The following is a 23,652-nucleotide window of genomic DNA, read 5'->3' as shown; positions in this document are numbered from 1 at the left end:
AGCAATCACATTTTATAATCTGTCTAAAATTCTCTATAGCAGAATAAAGTTACCATGTGATCCCACACAAGCTGGTGCAACAGAGGACAAGTGAATGCTTAGAATAGGGTAATGGATAAAAGGATTTTTTTCTATCTCCTGTTCGTTTGGTAGGTAAAAGCTCCATCTCTTCCATCTCTTTGAACAACTACTTGACCTTTACCCATCTCTGTTTACACCTGGCTGAACTCTGAAATTGTTCCAGGCCTTTCTTTCATGTTACTCCCAAAAACACAGGCGAAAGAAAGGCATTGAGCTGCAAAGGTTGGATGAAAGCTAGGCTGGTAATCTTGCTGCTAGCTACAGAAACTCTTTGCTTCAGTACTCTCCCCCCCCCACCCACCCCCCACCCATATTTCCCTACACGCCCTTTAAACCCTCCAAAAACACCTCTGCCCTCTTTTTAACCATTTTCTTTCTACATTCTTCCATGTTTGTTTTTTTTTATTGTTTCTCTGTTATTTTCGTCTCCTCTAAAGTTCATAAACACAGCTGCTCAAAAAATCCCTAACAGCTTTTCTGATAACCCACTCCCCTTTTACTGAACCACACTCTCGCCGTCCAGTCTCTAATTTGGAGCCAAGACACACATGCGTGCACAACCAGAACGGACACACTCGCATACACAGATGCTAACTGGGATCCCTGAGGGCTTGGCTGGTTTCTTGTCCACCAGAATGCCTGCCCTGGCGGGGGTTTAAGGCCCCGCTGCTAACTGATTAGCTGCAGCAATGTTTGAATGCTGAGAATGTGTGTGTGGAAGCAAGAATTTATCACATTTTAAGCTATAGTGAGTCCCTGTGATATGAAATCAGAGAGAGGATTTCAAAAAGACAGACAGAAGAGAAATAAGATGTGTAAGATGTGCGGCTTCCTGTTTTGATAAGCCCCAACTGTCTGAAGAGCCATCCAGACACACAGCCATGCATACACACAGACACTTTTCTGGCTCTAAAAGAATCAAGCTTGGGACAAAGAAAGGACAGGTTAGTGCGACAGTCTACGGCGATCACAACAACATGGCCAGCTGTGTCTGAACAGTGCTTCAGACTCCGCAGATTCCTCAATTGGTAAAAAGAAGAATTTACCACATGAAAGGCAGAGGTAAGGAATAGGAATCCTGCTGCCTCTGCCTTATCTAATGCTGCAGCTGTGAATGTGTGCACGTGTTAGCGAGACATTTTTCAATTCTCAAACAGTGGTGATGCAGTTGCTTCTGAAACTGTGTGTATCTGTGTGTGTGCCTCTGGGACAATTTTACCTTGAGGAACTTGTAAAGCAGGAAGGTGAACCAGTTGGTGAGCATCTTCTCAGCAACCGACTCCGTCCTGGGAGAGCGATGAAAGGAATGGGAGAGAGAAAGGAGAGGGTAATGGGTGAGGGTGAACTGGAAATAAAAGACAAAGTAGTATGTGCCACAAGTGGAGCATAAAGCCTCTGTATGAGGAGGTTTTGGCACCTTGGACCGCCTGGTTATAATCTATGGTCAAAAAATAAACACTTGAAACATGCTTGCATGTCAAAGATACATGACATTATCAGTCTTCATGCAGTTAATCTTCAGACAACCAAAGCCCCTTTTTTTAAAAAAGAAAAAGATATATATTGATGTAAGAAAGCAAATCCTTCAGTTTCTAACATTGCTCCATCCCCTCTTCACACTACCTCTAGGCAAACCCACTAATCTTCATTAAAAATACAGCAATTAGTATAATTCACTAACTTCTCTCGTTAATCACAACCCTGCCATGTAATGAGGGGAACCTCCGCACGTGCGCGTGTCAAGCAAACACGTGAGCAACAAGTGTATGAAATGAAAACCGAGCAATTAAATGACTTATTGTGTCTAATTTGTTAAATACCTGAGAGGGACACCAGCACTCAGTATGTGGGTGGAAACAGGAGGGCAAAAAAAAAAAATCTTTCTCTGTGTTACTGCCACACTTTCATGCTTTTCACATTAGAAACGGTCTTTGTTTTCTCTTAGATAGATGTGGGGTACACCTGTGTTACTAGGTTATCTAACTGGGCCACGTTCCAATACTTATCGCAAATATTAGTGGTTTGGTCATTAGGATGGCGCCGTGTGTGAAACGTGAAGACGGCTACATTATGCTGAAAATTTTTCATGCTCAATAAATAGTAAGACAGAAAAGAGGAAACTCTGGAAACTAGGCCAATGTAGTAGTAAAAACCAATAAAGGCCTGTAGCACAAATGAGACACGTACTCCTACGCTTCCTCAAACCTTCCTGTTTGACTGTTGGAGTTATTGAATGGATGCAGAGCATTTTTTCTTTTTCATGGCTGTCAGCAAAATAGAGAATGAATGATGAGGCAGCGGAGAACGCAGTTACAGAAAACATAACGAGCGAATAAACCTGGACAAACCCCGTTTCTGAGCACGTGTACGTCCACTGGTAACTTCTAATCTACGTCCCTGAACATCATTTTTGAACATGTCGCATGGGAATAAGCGGTGATGCATTTGTGTCTTTTGCCAGCTGCACACAGACAATGAATCTAAACGCACTGTATGCAAAACAACTGCACCCAATGCAAAAGTATTATTTCATCAAAGGAGGTGGAGATCCCCATGGGAGAGGACTTTTACATCTATCTATTGACTAAGAAGACCTAAACAGGGTGAACCATGTGTAACAATTGCCGAGCTTATTAACGCCGACTCCTGAGGCAAGTGTAGTTAGCAGGGACAGCGTGTTGTGACCATACGCCCCAAGAGGGGATTGGAAAAGACTTCACACAGGCACGCTGGCTGAGAGTCATTTATTTGATTAGATTTTTAATTAAATATCTCTCCGAGGAGTAGGAGAAGAAAAAAAAAGTAACTTTTTTTATCATTTAATGTCTAATTCCAATTTATTTGGAGACAGGCCATTTCTCTAATTGTGTCTTTCCTTAAATATGTGTATCCTTTTCTGCTCGGCTGTCAGCAGTAGCTCATTTTCCTTCTGCCTATCTGCTCTGTACTACCCTTCCAACAACATCCCTGTTCTTTCTCCCTCTTTACCATCTCTCCTCTATATGTTTCACCCTTCATCAATTTCCCTCTAGCTCAAGTCTCCCTCCAGCCACTTGCCCTCTTTTTCTGTCAATCACTATTTCACTACCTTCTTTTACTTCAGCCACTTTTATCTCGCTACCTTTTCCCTTTTCACATCTCATTTTTGCCTTCCCCTGTTTCTTACTTTCCCCTTTCCCTACCAAATCCTTCTCTCTTTACTCTTCACACCAACTCTTGTAAATCCTCCTCTCCCTCTTTGCATCCCCTGCATCTCTTGTACTTTGTCCCCTCCTCATCTTTCTCTGTGTGTTTGGGAGAAACGAGAGAGCAGCATGTCTGACTGTGGCTCCAGTGGGAGTGTATGTGTGCTCAGGGGTGTAATCCTCTCTGACAGGGACAGGGTTGAGAAATAGAGAGGAGGTAACGTCACACAGGCCTCTAAAAGCTGCAGTCACTGTCCCCTGCCTTCCTCCCTCATAACTTCAGCCGCAAACTGAAAAAAATACATCACTCAAAACTCTGACAAAGAATATATGTTCATGTTCTCCTCTTCCCTTTTTTAGTGCTATAACAGGTCTAATTACGTGGATTATTTGAATGTGCAGCAGCACTGACATGATGAAATTAAAAATTAACACCACTTTATTTCCTTATTTTTTGTTGAATTTAATATAATTGGTCAGGGGTTTTTTGTTAGGGTGCTTCACACACACACAAATGCATTTCCTCAAACTCGAACCTGCAACTAACAGGTGCATGTGTGGCATGTTTTTTTCCCCCAAAGCCAGGTTTAAGCCCTTTCCCTCCCCTTCTTATTTCCTGCTTTTTGTACCTCCTGAGTAAGAGCTTTGGGTGGTTCTTGCTTTCCAGGTTTTTGTCAATGAGGTCAGACAGGAGCTGTTTGAGGACACCGGTGGCATACTCCATCTCTCCTTGCAGTGCTGTCATGATGAGGGAGGCCACGTTGCCCCTGTCTCGCATAGAGAAGGACCTCTGCGCTTCCAGTGTGCGAATGAAGGTCAACAGAAAGTGCTTCTTGGTGAGTAGCTGGCCAAACAGCGTCAGGGCCTTCTCCACATTGGCGGGTACCTGAAGGAGAGGGGGACGGAGGTGATGAAGGGGAAGGAGAATTGGGAGAAGAGAGAGAGTGTTGAGTAAAGAAAAAAAGAGGCAGTCAATTGTTGGACAAGGAGAGGATAAAGTGAATGGAGGTGATCATGGTAGTTTTAAGGAAGCATACAATTCACAGAGCAGAAGAAGACAACGAAGAAGGAAAGGGAAGGTAGAAGGTTGGTAGAAAAGAGTAAAGAAAGATCAAAGATAGCGATATAGAAAAAAAATAGATAAAGGGACATGAAAAAATTGAAAATATGATGAATTGGTTGATTCATGAGTATGTTTTAAAACAAGATTTATCAAATGACATGAATAAAGACCCACCCTCTATTTTCTCTCCATGCATAATCATGTCAATATTCTTATATTTTCCACATGCATGTAGGAAACGGCACATTGCAGCTTTGCAAACCTGCCTACTGCTGAACCAGTTCCCTCCATCCTACAACCCTCACTCTCATCCCTTTTCCCTCTTCTTCTCTCAACGTAACTGGCAGGCCTTCCCTTCTCATGTAAAGAAAGTGAGGCTTGAAGTGAGAATGTGAGCTTTAGGCAGTAATAAGAAATTGATCTGCCTGCTAGCGCACTATTGTGGCTTGCGATTGCCTGGGCCATCCAAATGAAAATCCAATGTTGCGCTACACTATCCCTTTGGAATACAGTTGATAGCACAAGCAGATAGTGAATTCCTCAAAAGCTTGTCTCTGCAGTCATAACCTTATGTGCATGTCAGTGCACCATGCATGCATTTTCCAGGTAAATGTGTGCGTGATACTGTAATGTACAGAGAAATGACAGCGGTACAGGTGCATCTTGCATTACAGTGTCCACAGCGCTCGAGTTCATGTGAGTAATAGAGTGTTCCCTCTTGAGAAACGAACAATAGTAGAGCGGAGTGTGTTTTATTGAACATGTGAACACTGCTTTTTCAGGAGCCTCAAACAGGCTCAGCACTGTAGAGGCAATCTATCACTTGTGCGGAGTCTTAGTGGAGCTCAGACACTGCCCCCAAAAACAGCTACAACTCGACTGTATTACACAAAACTAGAGTTTGTCCTGAGAGTTACTTATACACACATTTTATTTTAGTTTGGACTTGAACCCATCTGTCTGATATTTTGGACTAAGATGCAGTTTTAGATGGTTTGGATTCAGATCACCTACATCTGACATGATTTTAAAATCTCACCTACATGAAATCTATGAAACGTTCCCTCATCCTGTGTTTGTGCGTGTGCATGTGTGCAGGGTGCTCTCTACTGACCCGTACCTCCATCTCCTTGAGAACAGGGTGGTCCTCAATCCCAGGAAAGAGGACCCTCATGGCATAGGTGCGGTAGTCCAGGAAGGGGATTCCTGCTCCATCCAGCTCCTGAGTGAGCTCATGGATGTCCGTCTGCAATTCTGCAAAGGCTGAGAAAAGAAACAGGAAATGCTTACAAATGTATTTTAAGTTTCAAAAGAGAGACACATTTCTCAAGATGAAATAAAGAGCAGACTGCAATATACAAGACTGTTTACTTGATTTTGATGACACATTTGGTTGTAAGTGGTGCTCTGTGCAGTGTTTAGCATTGTCAGCACTTGCACAACACAAAGCGCTCATTTAAACACACTTAATGACTATGACTTGTCACACTTCTTTCTTATATATCCCAAACCAACCACTGCTTAATAGATGTAAAAGACATCTGTTCATCTGCAAAAACATTGCAGAAACATTTTCCTGGAAAACTGAGACCTTCTGATTGGTTTTTATAAGTACTGGATGGAGTCGAATGGGAAAAAAACCCCTAACCCCCCCACCTACTAAGGGGTAAAGCTGGGCATTAAAGATTTAAAGGTGTTTATTACTATGTTAAATACTTTCAATTTGTATTTTTAAATAGTCAGAAATTGGGGAAAAACATGCAGAAAAGAGAATCATAGTTTGCAAAATAATCACACTTAAGATCTTGGCTTGTCATGCCATCAATCTGATGTTTGGAAACATTCCTGAGGAGGAACAGAAAAAAGGAACATGGATGATATGAAGAGAAGGTGGAGGTGTCTCAAAGAGCAGCAGTGAAAAGCAGCCTTATGGGATCACTCTGTGCTAAGAGTGCAAAGAAAGAGGGAGGGAGAGAGGGCTGATAGAGAAAGTATTGTGGAGCAGCTCAGTGGCTGGAGGGGAGTTCAGGATGCAGTTGCACACATGGCAAGCCTGTGAGTACACACACATTACACACCGCCACCTCTCATGCTTGTATTCCCACACACACACAGTTTTTCTGTTGTACCCCACAGCTGAACACATAACCTTGTGCCCAGATGATTTATGTGAACGCACATGTCAATGTTTTCACACTTTTTCCATTCCCACAAAGTGTGTGTTCTGACCCCATTCTGTATACTCCACTGGCTTCACGAGCCACATCTAGAGGGAAAATATGGGATCAAATCCATTCTCTCACACATCACATACAATAGTGTATACAGCTAATGGTTTTGGTGGACTGCCCCAAATCTATTTTTATAAACATAAAACTCCCTTGAGGAGAAAATATACAGCTATATGGTTCTATTAGCACAGCTCTGTGTGTGTGTGCCCTATAGCATCATCCAAAATACACTAACACATAGAAACACAACTCAAACAAATAACGAAGCAAAGCCCAGACTAACAGATGGCTTGTGTCACCCTGTCCCTCTCTTCTAATCTCTTTTCTCCCTCCCTTCCTCCTTTCAAAGTGACATCTTAGAGGTCACCTTTCTCCCCCTTATGGTTACCTCCTCTTAACTACATCATTCCATCTTTCTCTCATTTATCCTTTTAGTTTCCTGCAGGACTCCTTCTCCCCCTCTCAGCATTATTCTACACAACTCTCTTTGCGAGCCTTTCTTGATAGAAGGACTTTATTTCCATCATTCCTTATTCATCTCAAATAGTCCCTTCCACTCTTTCTCTCCATGTTGTCCTCTTATTTGTCCACCCAGCTCCGTCTGCCACTACATATTTATCTAGCATCCTCCATCTTCCCATCCAACCACACACTCTCTTCATTTTGAAATTTGTTCTCCGATATTTCTTTTCTCTTCATTTTCACACCTCTTGCATGATTTTCCTGTCCATTTCTTCTTCTTCTGCCTCCCATCTACTCCCATGACTTATTTGCCATATTTATCTGCCTCACTCTCCTCCCACTCCAAATCTACCCTCTTGTCTTCCAGACAGTACTGACAGAGAGGGACAGACAGGGTCAGGGCACATGGACTCACTTCTACACACCCCAGCCAATCACAGTATGACCTGCAATGTGAGTTTAGGTCTGTGCGATTGGAAGTAGTTGCAAAAGAGCAGGACGTAAAGATGCGAGCATCAGGTGAGATGAAGGAATAGCACACAAAGGAAAAAAACAAACCACAAAATCATCCTCTGAACAGATGACTGACAGTCAAGACACAAGGAAACTAATCAGATAATCCCAGGTTGTGGCCACAGTAAATCAATTATCATAAATCAGCATAAATAAAGCTATTGTGTTCCAATCTTTTTTTTTTTCCTTTTTTACATTAAAACCTGGCTCCTACATGACCCACAATGCAACTTGGCCACATGTATTTTATCCAGATATTCAGGTGTGGCATTAAATCTCCCTTGACACTATAAAAATGCAATATTATGCTGGGATCTCAACTGACCTCTGAATGAAAATTTATATTTTTATATTTAATAAAAGCACAACAAGTCAGTGGAATGAGTAACAACAACATTTGTATGACATACATACTATATTTGACATTCACTAAAGAAATGCAACAAGTGAAGTGATCTCAAATTCAAACGCATTGCAATGATCAGAGTTATCAGTATTCTCCTTCCCTTTCTCCCCATCTGCTTTCCTCTCCCTCCTGCCAGACAAACCCACAACAGCATCAGCAGATTCTCACTCAATCCATGCCATCTCCTGCCAAATGAATATATGCTAATGTACTGGTGTGTAAGTTTCTCTCCATCCCCCCCCCCCCCGGTTCAGCAGTTGCCAAACCACTCCTTCCTTACAATCTCACACTTCTGTGCCCTGTCTCTATCTAACCTCCATCTAGCCCTCCCCCTCTCAGTGTGGATGGTAGCGAGGCCAGCCAGGCAGCTCTCTCATGGGGTGGAGAGCCAACATCTGGTGGCTGGCTCAGATCAAAGTAGTCCTCTGGAAACACACCAATACCCAAGCGCGCGAGCGCGCACGCACACACACACACACACTGCTGCCACCTAACAGCAGAGGGACAGTTGGCAGTGAAAGTGAGGGGGAAACAGAGAGCGGGAGAGAGAGCGCAGAGAGAGAAATGGATAGGACTGCTGAATGGAAGTTGTTCAGCTTTTTAGGTAAGCTGCAGTGAGGGAGAGATTTACAGAAAGTTATTTGGGGGCATGGGAGTTATTTGTGGAGAAAGATGAGAGAAGTACGTGGGAAGAGAAATGGAAAGAAACAAGGAAATACCAACATCATAAAAGTGGGTTTTCTCATTTTGAGTGGCTAACATCACACCCCTGACACACAGGTTTTGTTTCGACTCACCTTCCTTGCACTCAAGGGCCACCCTAGACTCTAGGTTGTCCATCTGCAGCTGTAATCGCTTTAGAGTGCGGTCGGCATCCCGCGACTTCCTCTTATAAGCAATCAAAACCACAATGATAACCAGCAGGAGGAGTCCACCTCCTCCTCCGATACCAATGATGGCAGGCAGGGTGAGAAGGCTGTCTGAGTAGATCTGCAGTGTCCCTGGTGAGTATTCAAAGCCTCCAACACGCACCTACGAAATAGACACATTCAGAAGAGTATACTATTTTGCCTGGAGAGCAGGCGCATGAAAGACCGCACACACATACGCAGAACAAAAGCAGGTTGGTTGGAACAGTATGTGAACGAGCTCCAAGCAGATGCTGCAAACTACTTTTCTTTTTATCAGCTAAGAAATAAATTAGCTGTGTTACAGGTATGAAGAGCCATGTATGACTCTTGCACCGTGTAACTGTAACAATCACAAATGTATCCCACATGATGATTTTAATCCTACAATACAATCAAAACATATTTCAAATTTTATGTTGGCAAATCAAGTTGTGCTAAGTAAAGCCAAGGTCAGGCTAAAATTCCCCAAAACTCTTTACATGTCTGTCAATATCTGTGCTTTGGGACAATTTTTTGGAATGAGCAAAAAAAACATACAGCTTTACTTTAGACACACACACACACACACACACACACACACACACACAGACACACACACACACACACAGTTCTTGCTCACAGAAAATGGGAATTAAAAAACCCAACAACATTTGGATAGGTTTCTTTCCCTCTTCTTTATCCTCCTTTTATTTCATCTTTAACTGGCTTAAGTCTATGAAATACCAAATAGAGGAGGGTAAAAATAGACACAGACCTATCACACCCACTAGCCATTTTTTGGTCTCTATTGAATATCAATACTATTGAAATCCGAAGGAGGATGCCAGCCAAAACCAGACTGATCAAAAGCCTCTAAGACATAAATACAGTTGCAAATGCTGCCAGCGTATAAGAGAAGCGATACGTGTGTTCATCTGCTTGCAGCTATATGAATGGGTAAAGGAAATCTAGAGTAATTGAAGAGATTTAAGTCTGATGGGTGGGGAAGAAAGAATGAGATGAATGAATAAAAAGGCAGGAAGTGGATTGACATTAAAGAAGGGTGATGAATAGGCACAGCGGAACAGCAGCAGAAGGAACAGGGGCTGTAGCGGAAAATAGGAGAAATGTGAACGCCAGATGCACCAGCAATGGAATGAATTACAAAAAAACCCTAAATGAAGCAGGTTGATGAAATAACAGGTATTTAACACAGAATCAATATAACTTAGAGAGAGAGAGATGATGTTCAGGTTTTGTAAAGCTGTATCCAAACCCTTAAACCTGAATGACACAGTGATCTGCTCAGATTGTGATAAATCAGGGGTGGAAGTGAGACAGAGCACACAAAGGGAAAACATTACAGAAATGTAGATAGACCTGAAGTTTCACTCACAGTGACTTTGTGTTCTCCGGTCAGATTAGGCCATTCACAGAGCAGCTGGCTCTCAGACAGGGTGAGAATGCAGGGCGTCTCCCCGATCAGCACTGTATAGTTCAGCTTAGCATTTCCTGGGGCTGCAGGAATTAGGTTACGACCCTGGAAACAGACACACTTAAGTTACTTACACACAGTCAGGGTATGGTGGTTTATATGAAGAGATAAACTATACAAAAGCAACATAGTTGGAGCCATGACCACGGTAAAACAAACACTTGTCTTTGATTGGCTCCGAGGTATATGTCAACAGTTCATCCACTGCCCGATGTGCAAGGTGCTGTAAAATGTAGGTAACCATAGCAACAGTACTTCTGATGCTGCCAGATAATACCTCTCAGAGAAACCAACCAAAATCACGAGTTAAACTGTCTGCAAATATGACTATTACTTTGATTTTTGTGAGGTCCCAACCTGTTTTCCTTTAATCTAACACACTAACACTCGTGGTGTTATTTCATTGATTCAGCTGAGGGCTTACATCACAGCGAGCTGTCGAAAGACTCAAAAAAATGTGTTGGATGCACTAAAAGTATTGAGTCCAGTTGCTTCTGTGCCATCTTCACCTACCCTTCCTCATGCTCTCCATGCTTTCCAAAGTGGGGGAATTAATTGCTGGAAAATTTTGATGGACTTCTAATTTGTCTGCAATTATTTAATAGGATGCCGTTTCTTTGCAGCTTATTTCTGCAGCTTTTTTTTTTCTTTTTTAACCGGGAGCATGGCAAGGCAATCAGAGCATTTCATTATGATGATATTTAAAGTTACAGAGGAGAGACTCATGAGTCTTAATTCTGAAACTCCACCCAGATTGGCTGAGAGAAAAAAGGTTTTAGTTTTCCATGAAATTGCGTGATAATTTCCTCCCTCGTTCCTGAAAGCCTTTGAAGTTCAAGGGGAGAGGTGACATGACAAAAGGCAGCATAAGTGGGAGGGGTAAATTCGCTCTGGATTCAAATGCGCGCTGCCTCTATGGCTCAGAGTAAACATGCCTATGAAGTCTCTCTTTAGAAGTTATCGTATAAAATCTGCGCAGGTGGCACAGCAATGCATGGGCCCACTTTATAAACATTATTTCCCTTTGCAACTGATTTTGAAAAGCAACTTAAAAGCAACTTTTTTTTTTAAAAATGTCTGTAAAACCCAATGGAGACAGCAGGTGGAGAAATCACATCTCTCAAAGCTGACACATGTAAAAGAAGGATGTGTTGAAAGAAACGCGAGAAAAAGGCGAAAGGGAAGAGCCTATACAGAAATGTCTGGAGCAAATCATCTCAAATGCACATCAGTGTCTTATCAGCTGCACTGGAAGCTGACTGGGAGGCATCTGGTTATAATTTTTCATTATCTATTTGAGAGATTGATTTGTTAACACTGTTGACAATACTCGATATTACTAGCACACTGCTACATGCATCTGCCGTTACTGTTTTCTTGTATGTCAAGTGAATGCCAGCACTCAACTAACCTTCTTTTATCCTCGAGTCCTGGGATATGGGGACATTAATCCCTCACCTTTAAAGGGTAACCTTTCGTAAAAAGCTTTAATACTAAACAATTACAAACTCAATTCATAACATATTTCTCCACCCATTCCAGGTAAACTATGTGAAAGAGGAGACACAGGCACAAAGAAAGTGATGCAAGAAGAGACAGGTGAGGCTAAAACAAGATAGAGAAGATTATTAGAATGACTCAAGAACAAAAAGAGGCATAAAGAAGACAAAGGGCTTAGTGGAAAAAAGAAAAAGAAGTCAAGAGTAAAGTCAAGAATAAAAAGACAAAGAATGTGATGGATGTAAAGCAAAGTCAGGCTGAACAAGGCCAAAACAGATCAATGCTAAGAGCACAAGGCAATTTACCTTGAGTATGAGTGGTGAGCTGGGCTTCAGCTCCAGCATGCCGGTGGGGCTCAGAGGTTCAAACACAGGGTCCGGGTGGTAGCTAAAAGTCTCGTTTACCACCAACAAAGAGCGCACGTCATCCATGACAAAGCCAATCTCATCAGGACTGCTGCCCACATCCGAGAAGCTCTTGTCAGATCCAGCCACAGAGGGCGCCAGACACACCATTACGGTGTTGTTGAGGACCGTACAATTCTGGTAAGAGAACATAAGAGTGGGGACAGGTGATGAATACATTAGGAATACAGGAGGAAAAAAGTAAAAGGAGAAAAGAACAAAGAAAATGAGAAGTTCAGATTGAGAGGGTGATTTAATTTCCTATTTGACAACCTTTCTACTTTGTTTAAGATGCAATTTTGGAATTAAATTAAAACAGGTAATTGTTTTAATCTTTGAATAAAATATATGTTAATTCAAGCATAATCAATAATATTTATAAGAGCTGAAACACATGTATATGGTGTGAGTGATTAAGTGTCTCAGTAATAACATAATGAGAAAGAGGCTGGTTTAATAACATCAGTGTTGTAATCAGTGTTGATATCATCTGTAAATTTGCCGTGGGGCACGACACTTAAATCAGTCACCGTAGAACAAATTAGACTGTAATGGCAGAGAATCTGGAGAGGTCAACCTGGAGCTGATAACACAATACAGCGAGAGAGACCTTTGCTGATAACACAGCATGTCATAGCCATGCATTATGTGCCATATGACGCATACTGAAGCTGGAGGCAAGACATAAAGCACAACTGTTTTTATAGATCAATAGATGCATTAACCAAGAAAAATAAAAATGGTTGCAGAGAGGTGAGACAGGGAAACAATGGATATTTTTACTTTTAGCTAAGAGTGGGAGTGGGAAAAAGGTTAGCTAAGCCCCATGGTGCTAGGTGAAGAGAGGGGGATTTGCCAGAGCTACTTTATTGCTGGTTGACATTTCAAAGGTTAAACTGCTAAAAGGAAATTCAACATCAAAAACAAACAGAAAATGGGCCCTTGGCTGGTTGACCGATGGGTCAGGTGTGTGAGTCTGCGTCCCAGGAGTGTGTGTGCACGCGTTATCACCTTTTTTTGTTCATGGATAAGGAGAGGGAGCCAGCATCAAGACAGTATGAATGAGAGACCTGCAGTCTATATGGGCTTTAGTCCACCTCACTTGTCCAATCAATGCATTTATAATGTGAAATAAAGTGTTTACAGGTGTCCAAGCACTCACATTTTCCGACTTGGCAGCTCCGTACTTGGCTCTCATTTTCGGCTCCTTGATGGTGGCCAGATTAGTTCCAGTAATGGTCAACTTGGTTCCTCCACTAAAAAACAAAAATGAAAAGAAAGAAAGATGAACATAAAGTTAATCAAGACAAAAGGAGAAAACAAACAACCAATAAAAATATAATACATTCTCTGTGGGAGCAAAGAGTGCCCTCCAGTTGGTGATTCACCATTTGCCACATAGTCACTCCTGCTGTAGTCTTTCACTCACTTATTCATGGAGGCTGACTTTAAGGAAATGATTTCTCTAATGTTCAAAGTGTGTTTAAACAGCTACACAGGCTGCAGTAAAAAACAGGTAACTTTGTAGCATTACCCATGAGAACCTGAAGCTTCTGGCCTCCCAGTACCACACCCTGAGACCCGGGGGACATTATCAGAGTGTACCGAAGCTGCAAAGCGGTATGAGATATACATGGCAAAGCAACAGTGTCAGTGATCTGACATTTTCTCTAACCTTTACACCTGTGACCTATTCAGGTCTATGTGACGCTGACCAGTAGAGACATGGCTAATACGGGTGTGGGGCCTATTCCCCTACAATGCCTTCTCGTCAGCCTCTGCTGGCCTGCGATGCTGAACTTTATCTGATGTGAGGTGTTCTGACAGGAGCTAAATAAGTTAGCATACAACTACCATAGAAAGCTGAAGTAGAGAAGCAACACACAGCTATTGTGTGTACACAAAGACACACACATAAAAATACAAATCATACTCAATCATGTTTTACACATTTTCACAAAAGGCTAGGACTAAAAAAAAAAAAGAAGTGCCACAGCACTGTTTAAGTGAAACAGCTGAACAGGAAGCAAGTGCAGGTATGGAGGTGAGGGCAGTCTCAGGGCCTGAAGTAACACCATCCCTCAGAGGGTGATGGGGCTTGAGGAGCTAGGAGGCCAAGAAAACTGCCTGAGGCGAGAAAGTTTACCGCTTTTCAGAGGCTTAAAGGTGCTGACTGAGGCTGAACAGTGTCTGCTGTGAAAACTGGGCAAAGTTATTTTTATGTTTTACAGTTAGTTTCACATGTTGATGGAAGAACAGAAAATTCTGTTGTCAAGGTGGCAACGCAAAAAAGTGTGTTAAAAGAAAAGTTCTTAACACTAATTTGTGGAAACACTGTATTTCTATGAGGATAATCATTTCCATAGATATGATGCAAACTACATGATGTACTGTGTACACTGTACTACTCTATGTAAACACCCTGTAGTGTCCTGCAACTGTTGCAAAGCCATGTATCTGTGCTGTTAATCCAAGAAACTCCTCCTGAAAGCGCGAGAACAAAAAACTCTGTAGTGTCAAATTTGTGAGAATGAGCACTCTATGAAATAGCTCCAGGAACAGGGTCACCAAAGGGGACACAGCGACAGAATAGCTTGGTCAATAAAAAAACAAAACAAAAACACAAATGGCCCAGAGAAGCATGCGACTCCTACTCTGGGAGCACTGACTGAAACACCAAACACAAGCCGAGTGCTAAGGTTATTTAGCCCTGAGGCTGACGACAGTGCTTTCTCCTATCCTCAACCTTTCATTCATTCCACTCCAAATTAGACTCCTTTTCCACTCACACCTGTTTCACATGATGGCAGATTTTGTCTTCCTGCAGAGTTTTAACCCTGACTTCTAGTTTCACCTCAACCCCGTATGACGATGCAGTGAATGACTGTAACACTTTCTAAACAGACAATGCATCCGGTGGAGTAAGAGCTGATACTAATCAATATCTGAGATAGAAGACAAAAGTTGTAGAAACAAATAATTTACTATGCCTTGTCCTGAAAAGCTTTTTATGTGAACTGTCTGCACAAAGTACAGTTACTTTTGAAAAACAACTTAATACTGACAAATCTGAACCAAAGGCGAACATTATTTCACTTGCTGAGCATCTTGGAGCAACTGTGTTTAGATTATGACATGCAATGTTTATTGGTTTTTCATTCGGGATTTACTTTTGAACATGTTTTCAGGGCTGTGAATTAACTTTTATTTAGTCATTTTAAGTAAAAGCAGCAGGAAAACCCTACCAAAACTTACATATGTAAGTGGTTCCAAAATCATTGGAACCACTACAGTACGTTTGAAGTAAATGAGAGAGTCAACAGTGTGAGTGTGTTTCAGTGTGTTTGCTGGCTTCATTTCTCAGTTGAGAAGTATGGGAGTTTCTAGGTCATGCTAGTAAGCCCATTAGCATGTGGACGCTTTTTTTCCCCCTCTCTCCACAACGCAGCTTGTGTTGGAGGAGGAAATCTTCCTGTGGCTATGTAGACTCATTTCAATAAGTCAAGTAATATTTACAGATACATCTCTGCTGCAGCTCATCAACTAGCAGCACACTGCATCAGGAGTCTCCTTGACTGCTGTTCCTGCACTCAAAGATTTGCTTTAGAAACATAAAGATAAACTGAATAAATAATGTTTCGAAAAGTAAAACAAGTGTGACAACGGAGAGGGAATACGCTCTCCAGAAACTTCATATTTCAGATTAGTTGAAAAAAAGCCAATAATTTGCTCTACAGTCATCACCGGAGATCAATAATGTATTCATGCGTTTGTATTTGTTTTGTTCTGTAGATCTAGGTACATCAAGCAGAATTGTAGATAAAACACCGTATTGATATAAATTATAGATATGGAAATCATCACATGATATGCTGATGCATTATACAGTGAATGTTTGACAGTTCGCCATATGAACGAGTGAGCAAAACATTAAAAATACAGTAACACATGACAATACACCTCCATTTTCTAACAACTGCCCTAAAATATTCAGTGTTTATCACCTTCAGGGTTGGAAGACACTATGTAAACAATGAGAATTAATTGATAACTCAAATATAAGACTGCATTATCTTTGCTCTTCTATACAACACAGAAAAACAAAAACAAAGAGACAAACATGAATCCAAAATGTTCAACCATGTTGTCCTGGAAGTAGCACTGATTGGTTCCTTACCTGGCGATACTCCAGTCAGGCTCGATCTTGAGGATAGTAGGATCTTCTGTGTAGCTGAACTTGACATCTGGGTTTCTCAGCTCAGCAGCATTTATGTCCACCATGACAGGTGTCTCGCCCGTGGCCTGGCCTGCTGGGGTTACACACACTATCTCCTTGGCATTCCGCCTAAAAGTGTGGGAGATATAAGAGAGGACAAGAGAAAAGTGTGTGGCTTTTTGTCTCACACTGATCGAGTTAAGGATTAATACTAATAGTTCCTGGAAACAATGAGTTTTTAGGCACCCCAAAGAGAAAAACACAATTACACAGGAAGGAAACTCTTGTTCATCCTTTCAATTACTTGTAAAATATTTATCCTAAGTGTTAAAAAAAAAAAAAAAAAAAAAAAAAGCAGGCTGACGCACAGACACGGCGGTGACCGTCACATATCCACAAGGCCAACATCTTTCAGTCTGTCCAGCCCTGGTTTCGTCAGCCTGAATCATACACTGTTGTACTTCAAAGCCCTTACACACTCTCCCTCTCTCTGTCTGTCTCTCCTTCCCTCCTTCGCTTTCTCTGGCTAACAGATCTGAAGTGGCAGATCAGGCTGGTTGTCTCTCTGTGTGATGTAACTCCCTCCCTTGCAGACAGCCAGCCAGCTGTGACCTGCTGTGAAACTTTGCGCTGCTGCCAGAAACTTTGTGCTCCACTCCAGTGGCTCATTCCACTTTCCCCTCCCCGTCGAGGGAAGACACTGCTGGAAGAGAAGCGGTGGGGATGGCAACCTATGTGGGCATACCTGTGTACGTGCACAGTGTGTTGATCAAGTGTACTGTGTAAAGGGTTTGTGAATTTCCATATAAATGCTGTTCACAGGCAGAAGATTAACACTTACTCGGGGTGTAAGTATGCTTTTTGTGTCAGTCGACGTCTGCTAACGCCCTACACAGCACTCAAAGAATGTGCAAAAGGATGAGTATGAGTGGTGCAGACATGGAGGCAGGTGGGACAGTATGAAATTTTGAACATGAGAAGAGCAAGCTGATCTGTACACAGATCCTCCCCCACTATCCGCTGTGAAAATAAAATCCACATAAAACAAAAGATGGAGAAGATGAAAGAACAAAAATCCATTTTTGCTTCTTTGGCCCAACATCTTCCGGGGATTTCGGGTGGGGTTTGGCAACTGAACAAGAACGGACATATTGGGGGTCTTTGTCCCAGGAGGAAATTTTATTTTATTTCCTTTCACAGGGTCCTCAGAGCAAGAGGCTGCTGATGAGGGGATGAAGACAGACGGAAAAACTGAAGGACGAATGAAAAGAAAAAAAAAAAAGGTTTTCCACATTCCACTAGTGCTGTGTTTCCATGGAAACAGTTTTCACAACGCTGTCACCGTCAAGAGTGCCTGTGGTGCCGCGTACGTATTTTTGACAAGGTTGCGGCCACACAAAAGAAGCCAGGAGGGGACACAGAAAGGAAAAAGGAAAAAGGAAAGAAAAGGGGTTGCACAGAGAGATAAGAGGATGAGTGACTCGGGGTAAATAGGTTTTGATTAAAGCAGAGGCCCCACTGAATACAAAGACACATTAAAGAGATAGACTCAACCAGTTCATTACTTTGGCCATAAAGGTTATTGCTGCTCAGTGAATGAAAGGCCAAGACTATTATGTTCACCTTTCTCGGGATGTGCTACAGAGCTTTAAATTGGCCTCTACTTTTGCTTTTGATATGATATAAAAAGAACTTGATGGGTCCAAGCTTATTAGTTTAACCTGTCACTTGTTGCCTGAGAGAACGGAACCACTACAATAAAAAAAACACCACTCTAAAGCAAAGAAACAAGAAAAGTGGAAACAAGGAGTATTCCTATACCACTTCCTATCTGACAAACATAACCTCCACAAGGAAGCTTCCATCAGATAAACCTTTTCAGTATATATGCGATTGTTTTAGGGAACTAACAATCTTTTCTGTGATGTTTTCTTGTGCCATCTGCCAGACACCATACATGATTGGATTTAGTTCAAAGCCCAGTTTTTTGTGAGTCTGCCAGCAAGAGACTCAAAGAAACAATGGAGTTCTTGGCTAGGGGAATTAGAGTCATATCAAATTGGATCAATGTCTCCGCTGCTTGAAATCCAGACACAACCTCTTGCAGACTGAGTGACAAGTGAAGATAGCAGAGAAAGATCATTGCAAAAACTAAAAAAGTGGGAGAAAAATTACATATTTCAAACATCGGTTCAAAGCAGCAAAATGTAAGTTACCAATTACCAGCAACACCATATCATTCCTTTCAAATTATAGTCATATCTTTGAGAAAATGTGGGCCATGCACTTAAGCCATCCACAGCACAAGAGAACAACGATATCGGCTTCACTGGGAAAGGCTACACTGTCATCCTCACAAGTGCTGGGAATTACAGCACTGCAGGTCATCCTGTTACCCGCTGCTTTTGCTATTCCTGCTGCAAATCAAAGGCACTGACCAGGGAAGAGTGTCACACATTAAAAACAGGGAATAACTACAATTATTAAACACAGCAAACGGTGGAAAAAGTTGGCAAAAAAAGAGTAGCAGATGTAGGAAAAAATATTCTGCATTATATGGCTATTATTTGTCTAAAGAGCGGAAATAAAACAGCTACATTTTAACCCAGTAAATCAGTAGTAAATCTGCAAACATTTGATTACAACATCTTGAAACGGTAAGGCCAAATGGTTCCTCTCCACTGTTTGGAGAGCTTTAATCAACATGGTCCCCTGCCTCCACAGCAGCACAACACAAGTTTAAATTGCCATTTTCTTAGAAAAATCAGCCTCTATAAAAACCTTACATAAACAAGAGTTCTGTGACTTCGTTGTAAACTGCCCCCAAAAAACCTTCAGGTTGAAACACTTGAACTAAAAGAATATACTGTAGATACTCCAAGTACTCTGGATTAACTCACCTCTCGAAACGGCAGGGGTGGAGTCCAATCTTCACAGACACAGCGCTGCCCGCGTTGAGATGACTGCCATCAATAGTGATCCTTGTTCCTCCAGACAGCGGCCCGGTGGAAGGATGGACTCGTGTAAAATATGGGGACTAAAGAGGGAAACGGACAGAGGCCAAGCAAGTTAAGAGTCACTTATCGACTGGACTGTGGCTGCCAAACACATGTGTTAAAATCATCCAAAAACACAGTTGTAATATACATCAACAACACTTACCACAAAAGTGAAGGCCTTGCTTGAGACTGTTTTGTAGTCGGGGTGACTACACTCTCTGACACACACTTCCACCTGAGCCTCCTGCACTCTGTAACCTGTTGCATCATTTAGCCGACACACAATCCTGAAAACAAGAGGGGAAAAAAAAGTTTATCACTATGTAAATGAGTGAATGTTTTCAGTTTCAGTGTTTGCTTAATAGTGTGACAACTTGGTCAAAAAAAAGGGACAGAAAAAAAAATGAGGAATACTTCTTTTCTGCTCTGTCAAATCAGAAAAGCATTCAGATAGTTATGAGTGAAGTGTTTCATTAGTTTCCATCTTATTCATAAAAATAACAAAAACAGAGCAAATGTTCTATTAGAGATAATGTGAACTGCTACGAAACTAAAGGCTTTTCTGTGTGTGTTCATGCATTAGCGTGTATTGTAGAACCATAAGCTGCGCACTTGGCCTTGGGCGCTGGCTAGCCAAATGAAAATCCACAGGAGAAATGATTGAACATGGGGAGGAATGGTGGTGTAGCCCACAGGGAGAACACACACGCACACACACACTCATTTCATGTTTCACCCACTGGAGACATAGTTGAATGTTAATTAGCTAGAGCGCACGAATGAGACAGAGAGAAAGGACGAGAGCGCAAAGGAAGGAGGGAGTCGGAGAAGAAAGGAGAACGAAAGTAGTAAGAAGGAGAGAGGGATAAAGGGAAAGAGCTTGATTAATTGAACAAGCTCATATCCTACACATCACCTCAGCTTCCCCTCCCTGAGATGAGTTATTAACTCTCCTGCTTCCATCCACCCTGCAGGTGGCCATGGCAACTGCATCGCGGCCGCAACAATGAATTTCACATTGCGATGCTGTGCTTTTTCCATTGTTTTTACTTTCCCTTTCATTTATTCCCTGTCCTCCTGCTATGACAGAGGCCATGATTAAAATGCTGGACAAATATCAGTTAGGAATGCAGCTCCGCTTGCATCATTATTGCCCAGATGACAGGTGGCTACACTGAGCTGGTATTACGTGGTTAGAAAGTACATTAGCAAAGATGACAACAACATAAGTTATGCCTCAATCAATCAAATAACTTTGGTGGAATGTAGAATGGTAAAAAATTCAACATATGTCAAATTGTCACATAGTAACTACTAATAAGGCAATAAAAAGAGAGAGCTTAGGTTCTGTTTTTCTTCACTGCTGGCAATGATTTACTTTTCTCAAAGTGAAGTTAAACCATGTAGTGAATATTTGATGACTTAGGTGGGAAAAGGCCACAGTTCCTTGCAATCCAATTCTTTCCAATCACAGAAAATGTGATGTAGAAGAGGTGGCAGAAGCAGAAAGCCAGAGCGAGAACAAGGTGTCTACGTTTTGCCCAACAGTCATTGCACATCCTCTTCTCTTTCGCAGCTGACCTTTGACCTGTGCTGTCAATGCTGTGACCCCGTCTTGTCTTCTGTGCTATGGCTCTGATAGGGTCACAAGAATGACGAGTGCAACCGGGACACTAATGGCACCGTATGGCTAACATCACTTTTAATTAGCATGACAGCCTAACTGCTAACCGCGCCCTCATCTTCCTGCGGGTGCTATGGCAACAGGCCAAAAGCAGCATTATTGAGCTGGCCGGGTTAAACGTCACCACCTTGACATTTTGGATGTGATCACTTGGAGAAAATGAACATGTTTGGAAGAAAAAGTTAGGCTACAGCACGGCCTCGTGATAAAAGCAAATGTAAAACTGCTCCGCTCTGTCTGAACAAAACAACACACGAGTTTATAAATTATAAATCAAGACTGACATGTCAGTACACTACTCTAAACCCACTAGTGAGTGTGGAACAGCATTCTGTTTTCCTGACTGTCAAACCATCAAAGTCACATTTCCTCTGGTTTCTTCTTAGCGAGGGTGGCAGAAAGAAAACCAAGTCTGCTGGGACTGTGCTGCAAAACTCAGCAAATGGGGCATTTTTGTACAATGACAGCAACATGGTTGGAAATAGAATATTGAGGACGCCTCCAACTGTGACGAGCTTCACCAATTTTTTCCTCATCAGAAAATGTATCTTGTCTGCTTAGATGAATACAACATAAAAGAGAAAGTGGGACTCATCTTGTAATTTCATTGCCCCAGTATTTGGAGGAGCTATAATGGGGCACTGCCAGTGTGACAGTGCCCCAGATTTCTTCTTATTCTGAATGTAATTTAATTAATGATTCACATGATATCATTTACACGTGAAATAAAGAACATTTTTTCAAAGAGGCACCCTGTTAACGGTTAAAACAAAGAGCTCAGTCATAGACTGAACATGACTGTTATTCATTACTCTGAGTTCTACCCAGGATATACAACTGCAGTTATTAAATGGGAGTTAAATTACATCTGCGCAATCTGCTGTACTTCACCATTTCCCAGAAAACAGTAAACATAACTTAATTAGAGTGTTCGCATGACAACCTTTCATATGAAGAATAGCTTTCAGTGGATGTATATTGCACACTTTTGATAATATTAAATCCACTTATATCTAAAAATGGGTCAAATTAATCCTAATGAGGCGAGTTATATGAGGTATTTCAATGCTGCTTGACCTGACCTGAGCATTAGTTGAGTTGAAAAGGTTTTATTCAAGTTGCTGTCAGAGTTACTCGGACTGAACATGTACAGAAAGTAGCAGTACCATGCACAGCTTGAGGCTATTTGTGAGGAATTGGTTTTGTCTGTTAGTGGAAAACAGCATTTAACCTTTGAAGGTTTTATGAAACAAAGGTCTGAGAGAGTCACAGCACTGTGCTTAGCACTCAGTGTCACAACAACAGGGGACAAGACAAAAAAGAAAGCAGTGAGTTTTAGAAAGAGTGAGGTTTAAATCAGTGGGTGTAACAGGGTGAAGAGAGAGACAATGCCAACGTACTGCTCGGCGCTAATGTATTCGTCCTCCTGAGGGTTGCACGTCACTTTGCCGATACGGACTCCATTCTGGATGTCTTTGAACTGTAGACCCAGGTTCTCACCAGTGATGGTCAGCATGGTTCCTCCCTGTCTGGGCCCAGTCTCAGGATACAACTGGGTGGAAGACCAAAGAAAGGAGGACATAAGTGAAGCAGAACAACACATGTGGCGTATATTGTGTTTAAGCATGAATGGCAGTTTACTTAGGTCGTTATGGTCATGTTTCATTCTGCATGAATTACATTCTTGCTACCTCATTAAGCACGATGAAAAATGACCTTGAATCCATTAACTCCACCTCAATTCAGTCAAACATTCACAACTTGCCAACTCGCACACTTAACCTGGACCTACCCATCAAGCCCTCACTTACGTCCCTCTTTTAATGTTGTGAAGATTAATAGGCTGAATACAATTAGAACCCATAGTGACCCCTGGTTTCTGCTTTTTTTCTTTTTCCCTAGAGGTCTGTGAAAGGTGTACGGAGGTGCTAATGGCTACCCGAGGCTAGCCTAGTCGCTAATCATGGCTCTATTCATTCAGCCCCAATGCAGACAATGGTAATCAGTCTTTACTAGTATAATTAGGGCTAAAGCTAATTAGATTAGAACACGGCGGGGCAGTGGGGTCATTTGTTGCAACAGGGAGGGGGGTTATTGGGGGAGACATTAGTGGTTGGATGTCATGGAGTGGGGGTGTAGGCTGCCACAAAAGAAAAATGATCGATTATGAATCCTGCTTTTTTTTTAACTTCGAAATTTTCTGCTTGGTGTATAAAAAAGTTGCTGTGTGGCACAAAAAGCTCTACAAAGACAAACACGTCAACATTGAAACAAAGGGGCAAAACAGTGACCAGTCTCCCGTATGCTTTATTTGATTGGACGGTTCAACGGTCACCAACAACTAGAATATGGCCCATTCCACTTGTAAGTCTTTAGAGGCGGCGCTGGAAGCCTGGTGAAACACAAACTTAAAATGGTTAATATTTGTGCCATCCAACGAATTACTGAAAACCGTGTGCAGCTATGTCAACTCACTCAATTTGACCTCCATATCACTCTTTGTTCCTTCAAAGGTCAGCACTG

General features: G+C 41.9%; 1 protein-coding gene across 5 annotated transcripts in view; it reads right to left on the bottom strand.

Moving 5' to 3' along the window:
• Nucleotides 1-23,652, bottom strand: part of plxna1b (plexin A1b) — a 176,727-nt gene that overhangs the window by 11,587 nt on the left and 141,488 nt on the right. For 3 of the 5 annotated variants that reach the window (XM_013269156.2, XM_005469287.3, XM_013269157.3), the window contains exons 13-23: nucleotides 22,530-22,681; nucleotides 19,609-19,732; nucleotides 19,347-19,483; nucleotides 16,408-16,575; nucleotides 13,393-13,486; nucleotides 12,132-12,368; nucleotides 10,228-10,371; nucleotides 8,739-8,973; nucleotides 5,444-5,592; nucleotides 3,896-4,152; nucleotides 1,301-1,367 (exon numbers count right to left, since the gene is read on the bottom strand). In XM_013269156.2, coding sequence (XP_013124610.1) covers nucleotides 1,301-1,367; nucleotides 3,896-4,152; nucleotides 5,444-5,592; nucleotides 8,739-8,973; nucleotides 10,228-10,371; nucleotides 12,132-12,368; nucleotides 13,393-13,486; nucleotides 16,408-16,575; nucleotides 19,347-19,483; nucleotides 19,609-19,732; nucleotides 22,530-22,681 — 1,764 coding nt within the window. The remainder of the gene's footprint in view (nucleotides 1-1,300; nucleotides 1,368-3,895; nucleotides 4,153-5,443; nucleotides 5,593-8,738; nucleotides 8,974-10,227; nucleotides 10,372-12,131; nucleotides 12,369-13,392; nucleotides 13,487-16,407; nucleotides 16,576-19,346; nucleotides 19,484-19,608; nucleotides 19,733-22,529; nucleotides 22,682-23,652) is intronic. The other 2 variants (XM_013269158.2, XM_003441399.5) reach the window with 1 other exon arrangement.

The sequence above is a fragment of the Oreochromis niloticus genome, linkage group LG5, assembly GCF_001858045.2.
Source record: "Oreochromis niloticus isolate F11D_XX linkage group LG5, O_niloticus_UMD_NMBU, whole genome shotgun sequence".
NCBI lineage: Eukaryota > Metazoa > Chordata > Actinopteri > Cichliformes > Cichlidae > Oreochromis > Oreochromis niloticus.
Note: the sequence above shows the minus strand (reverse complement) of the source record. Positions and strands in the feature narration are given on the sequence as shown.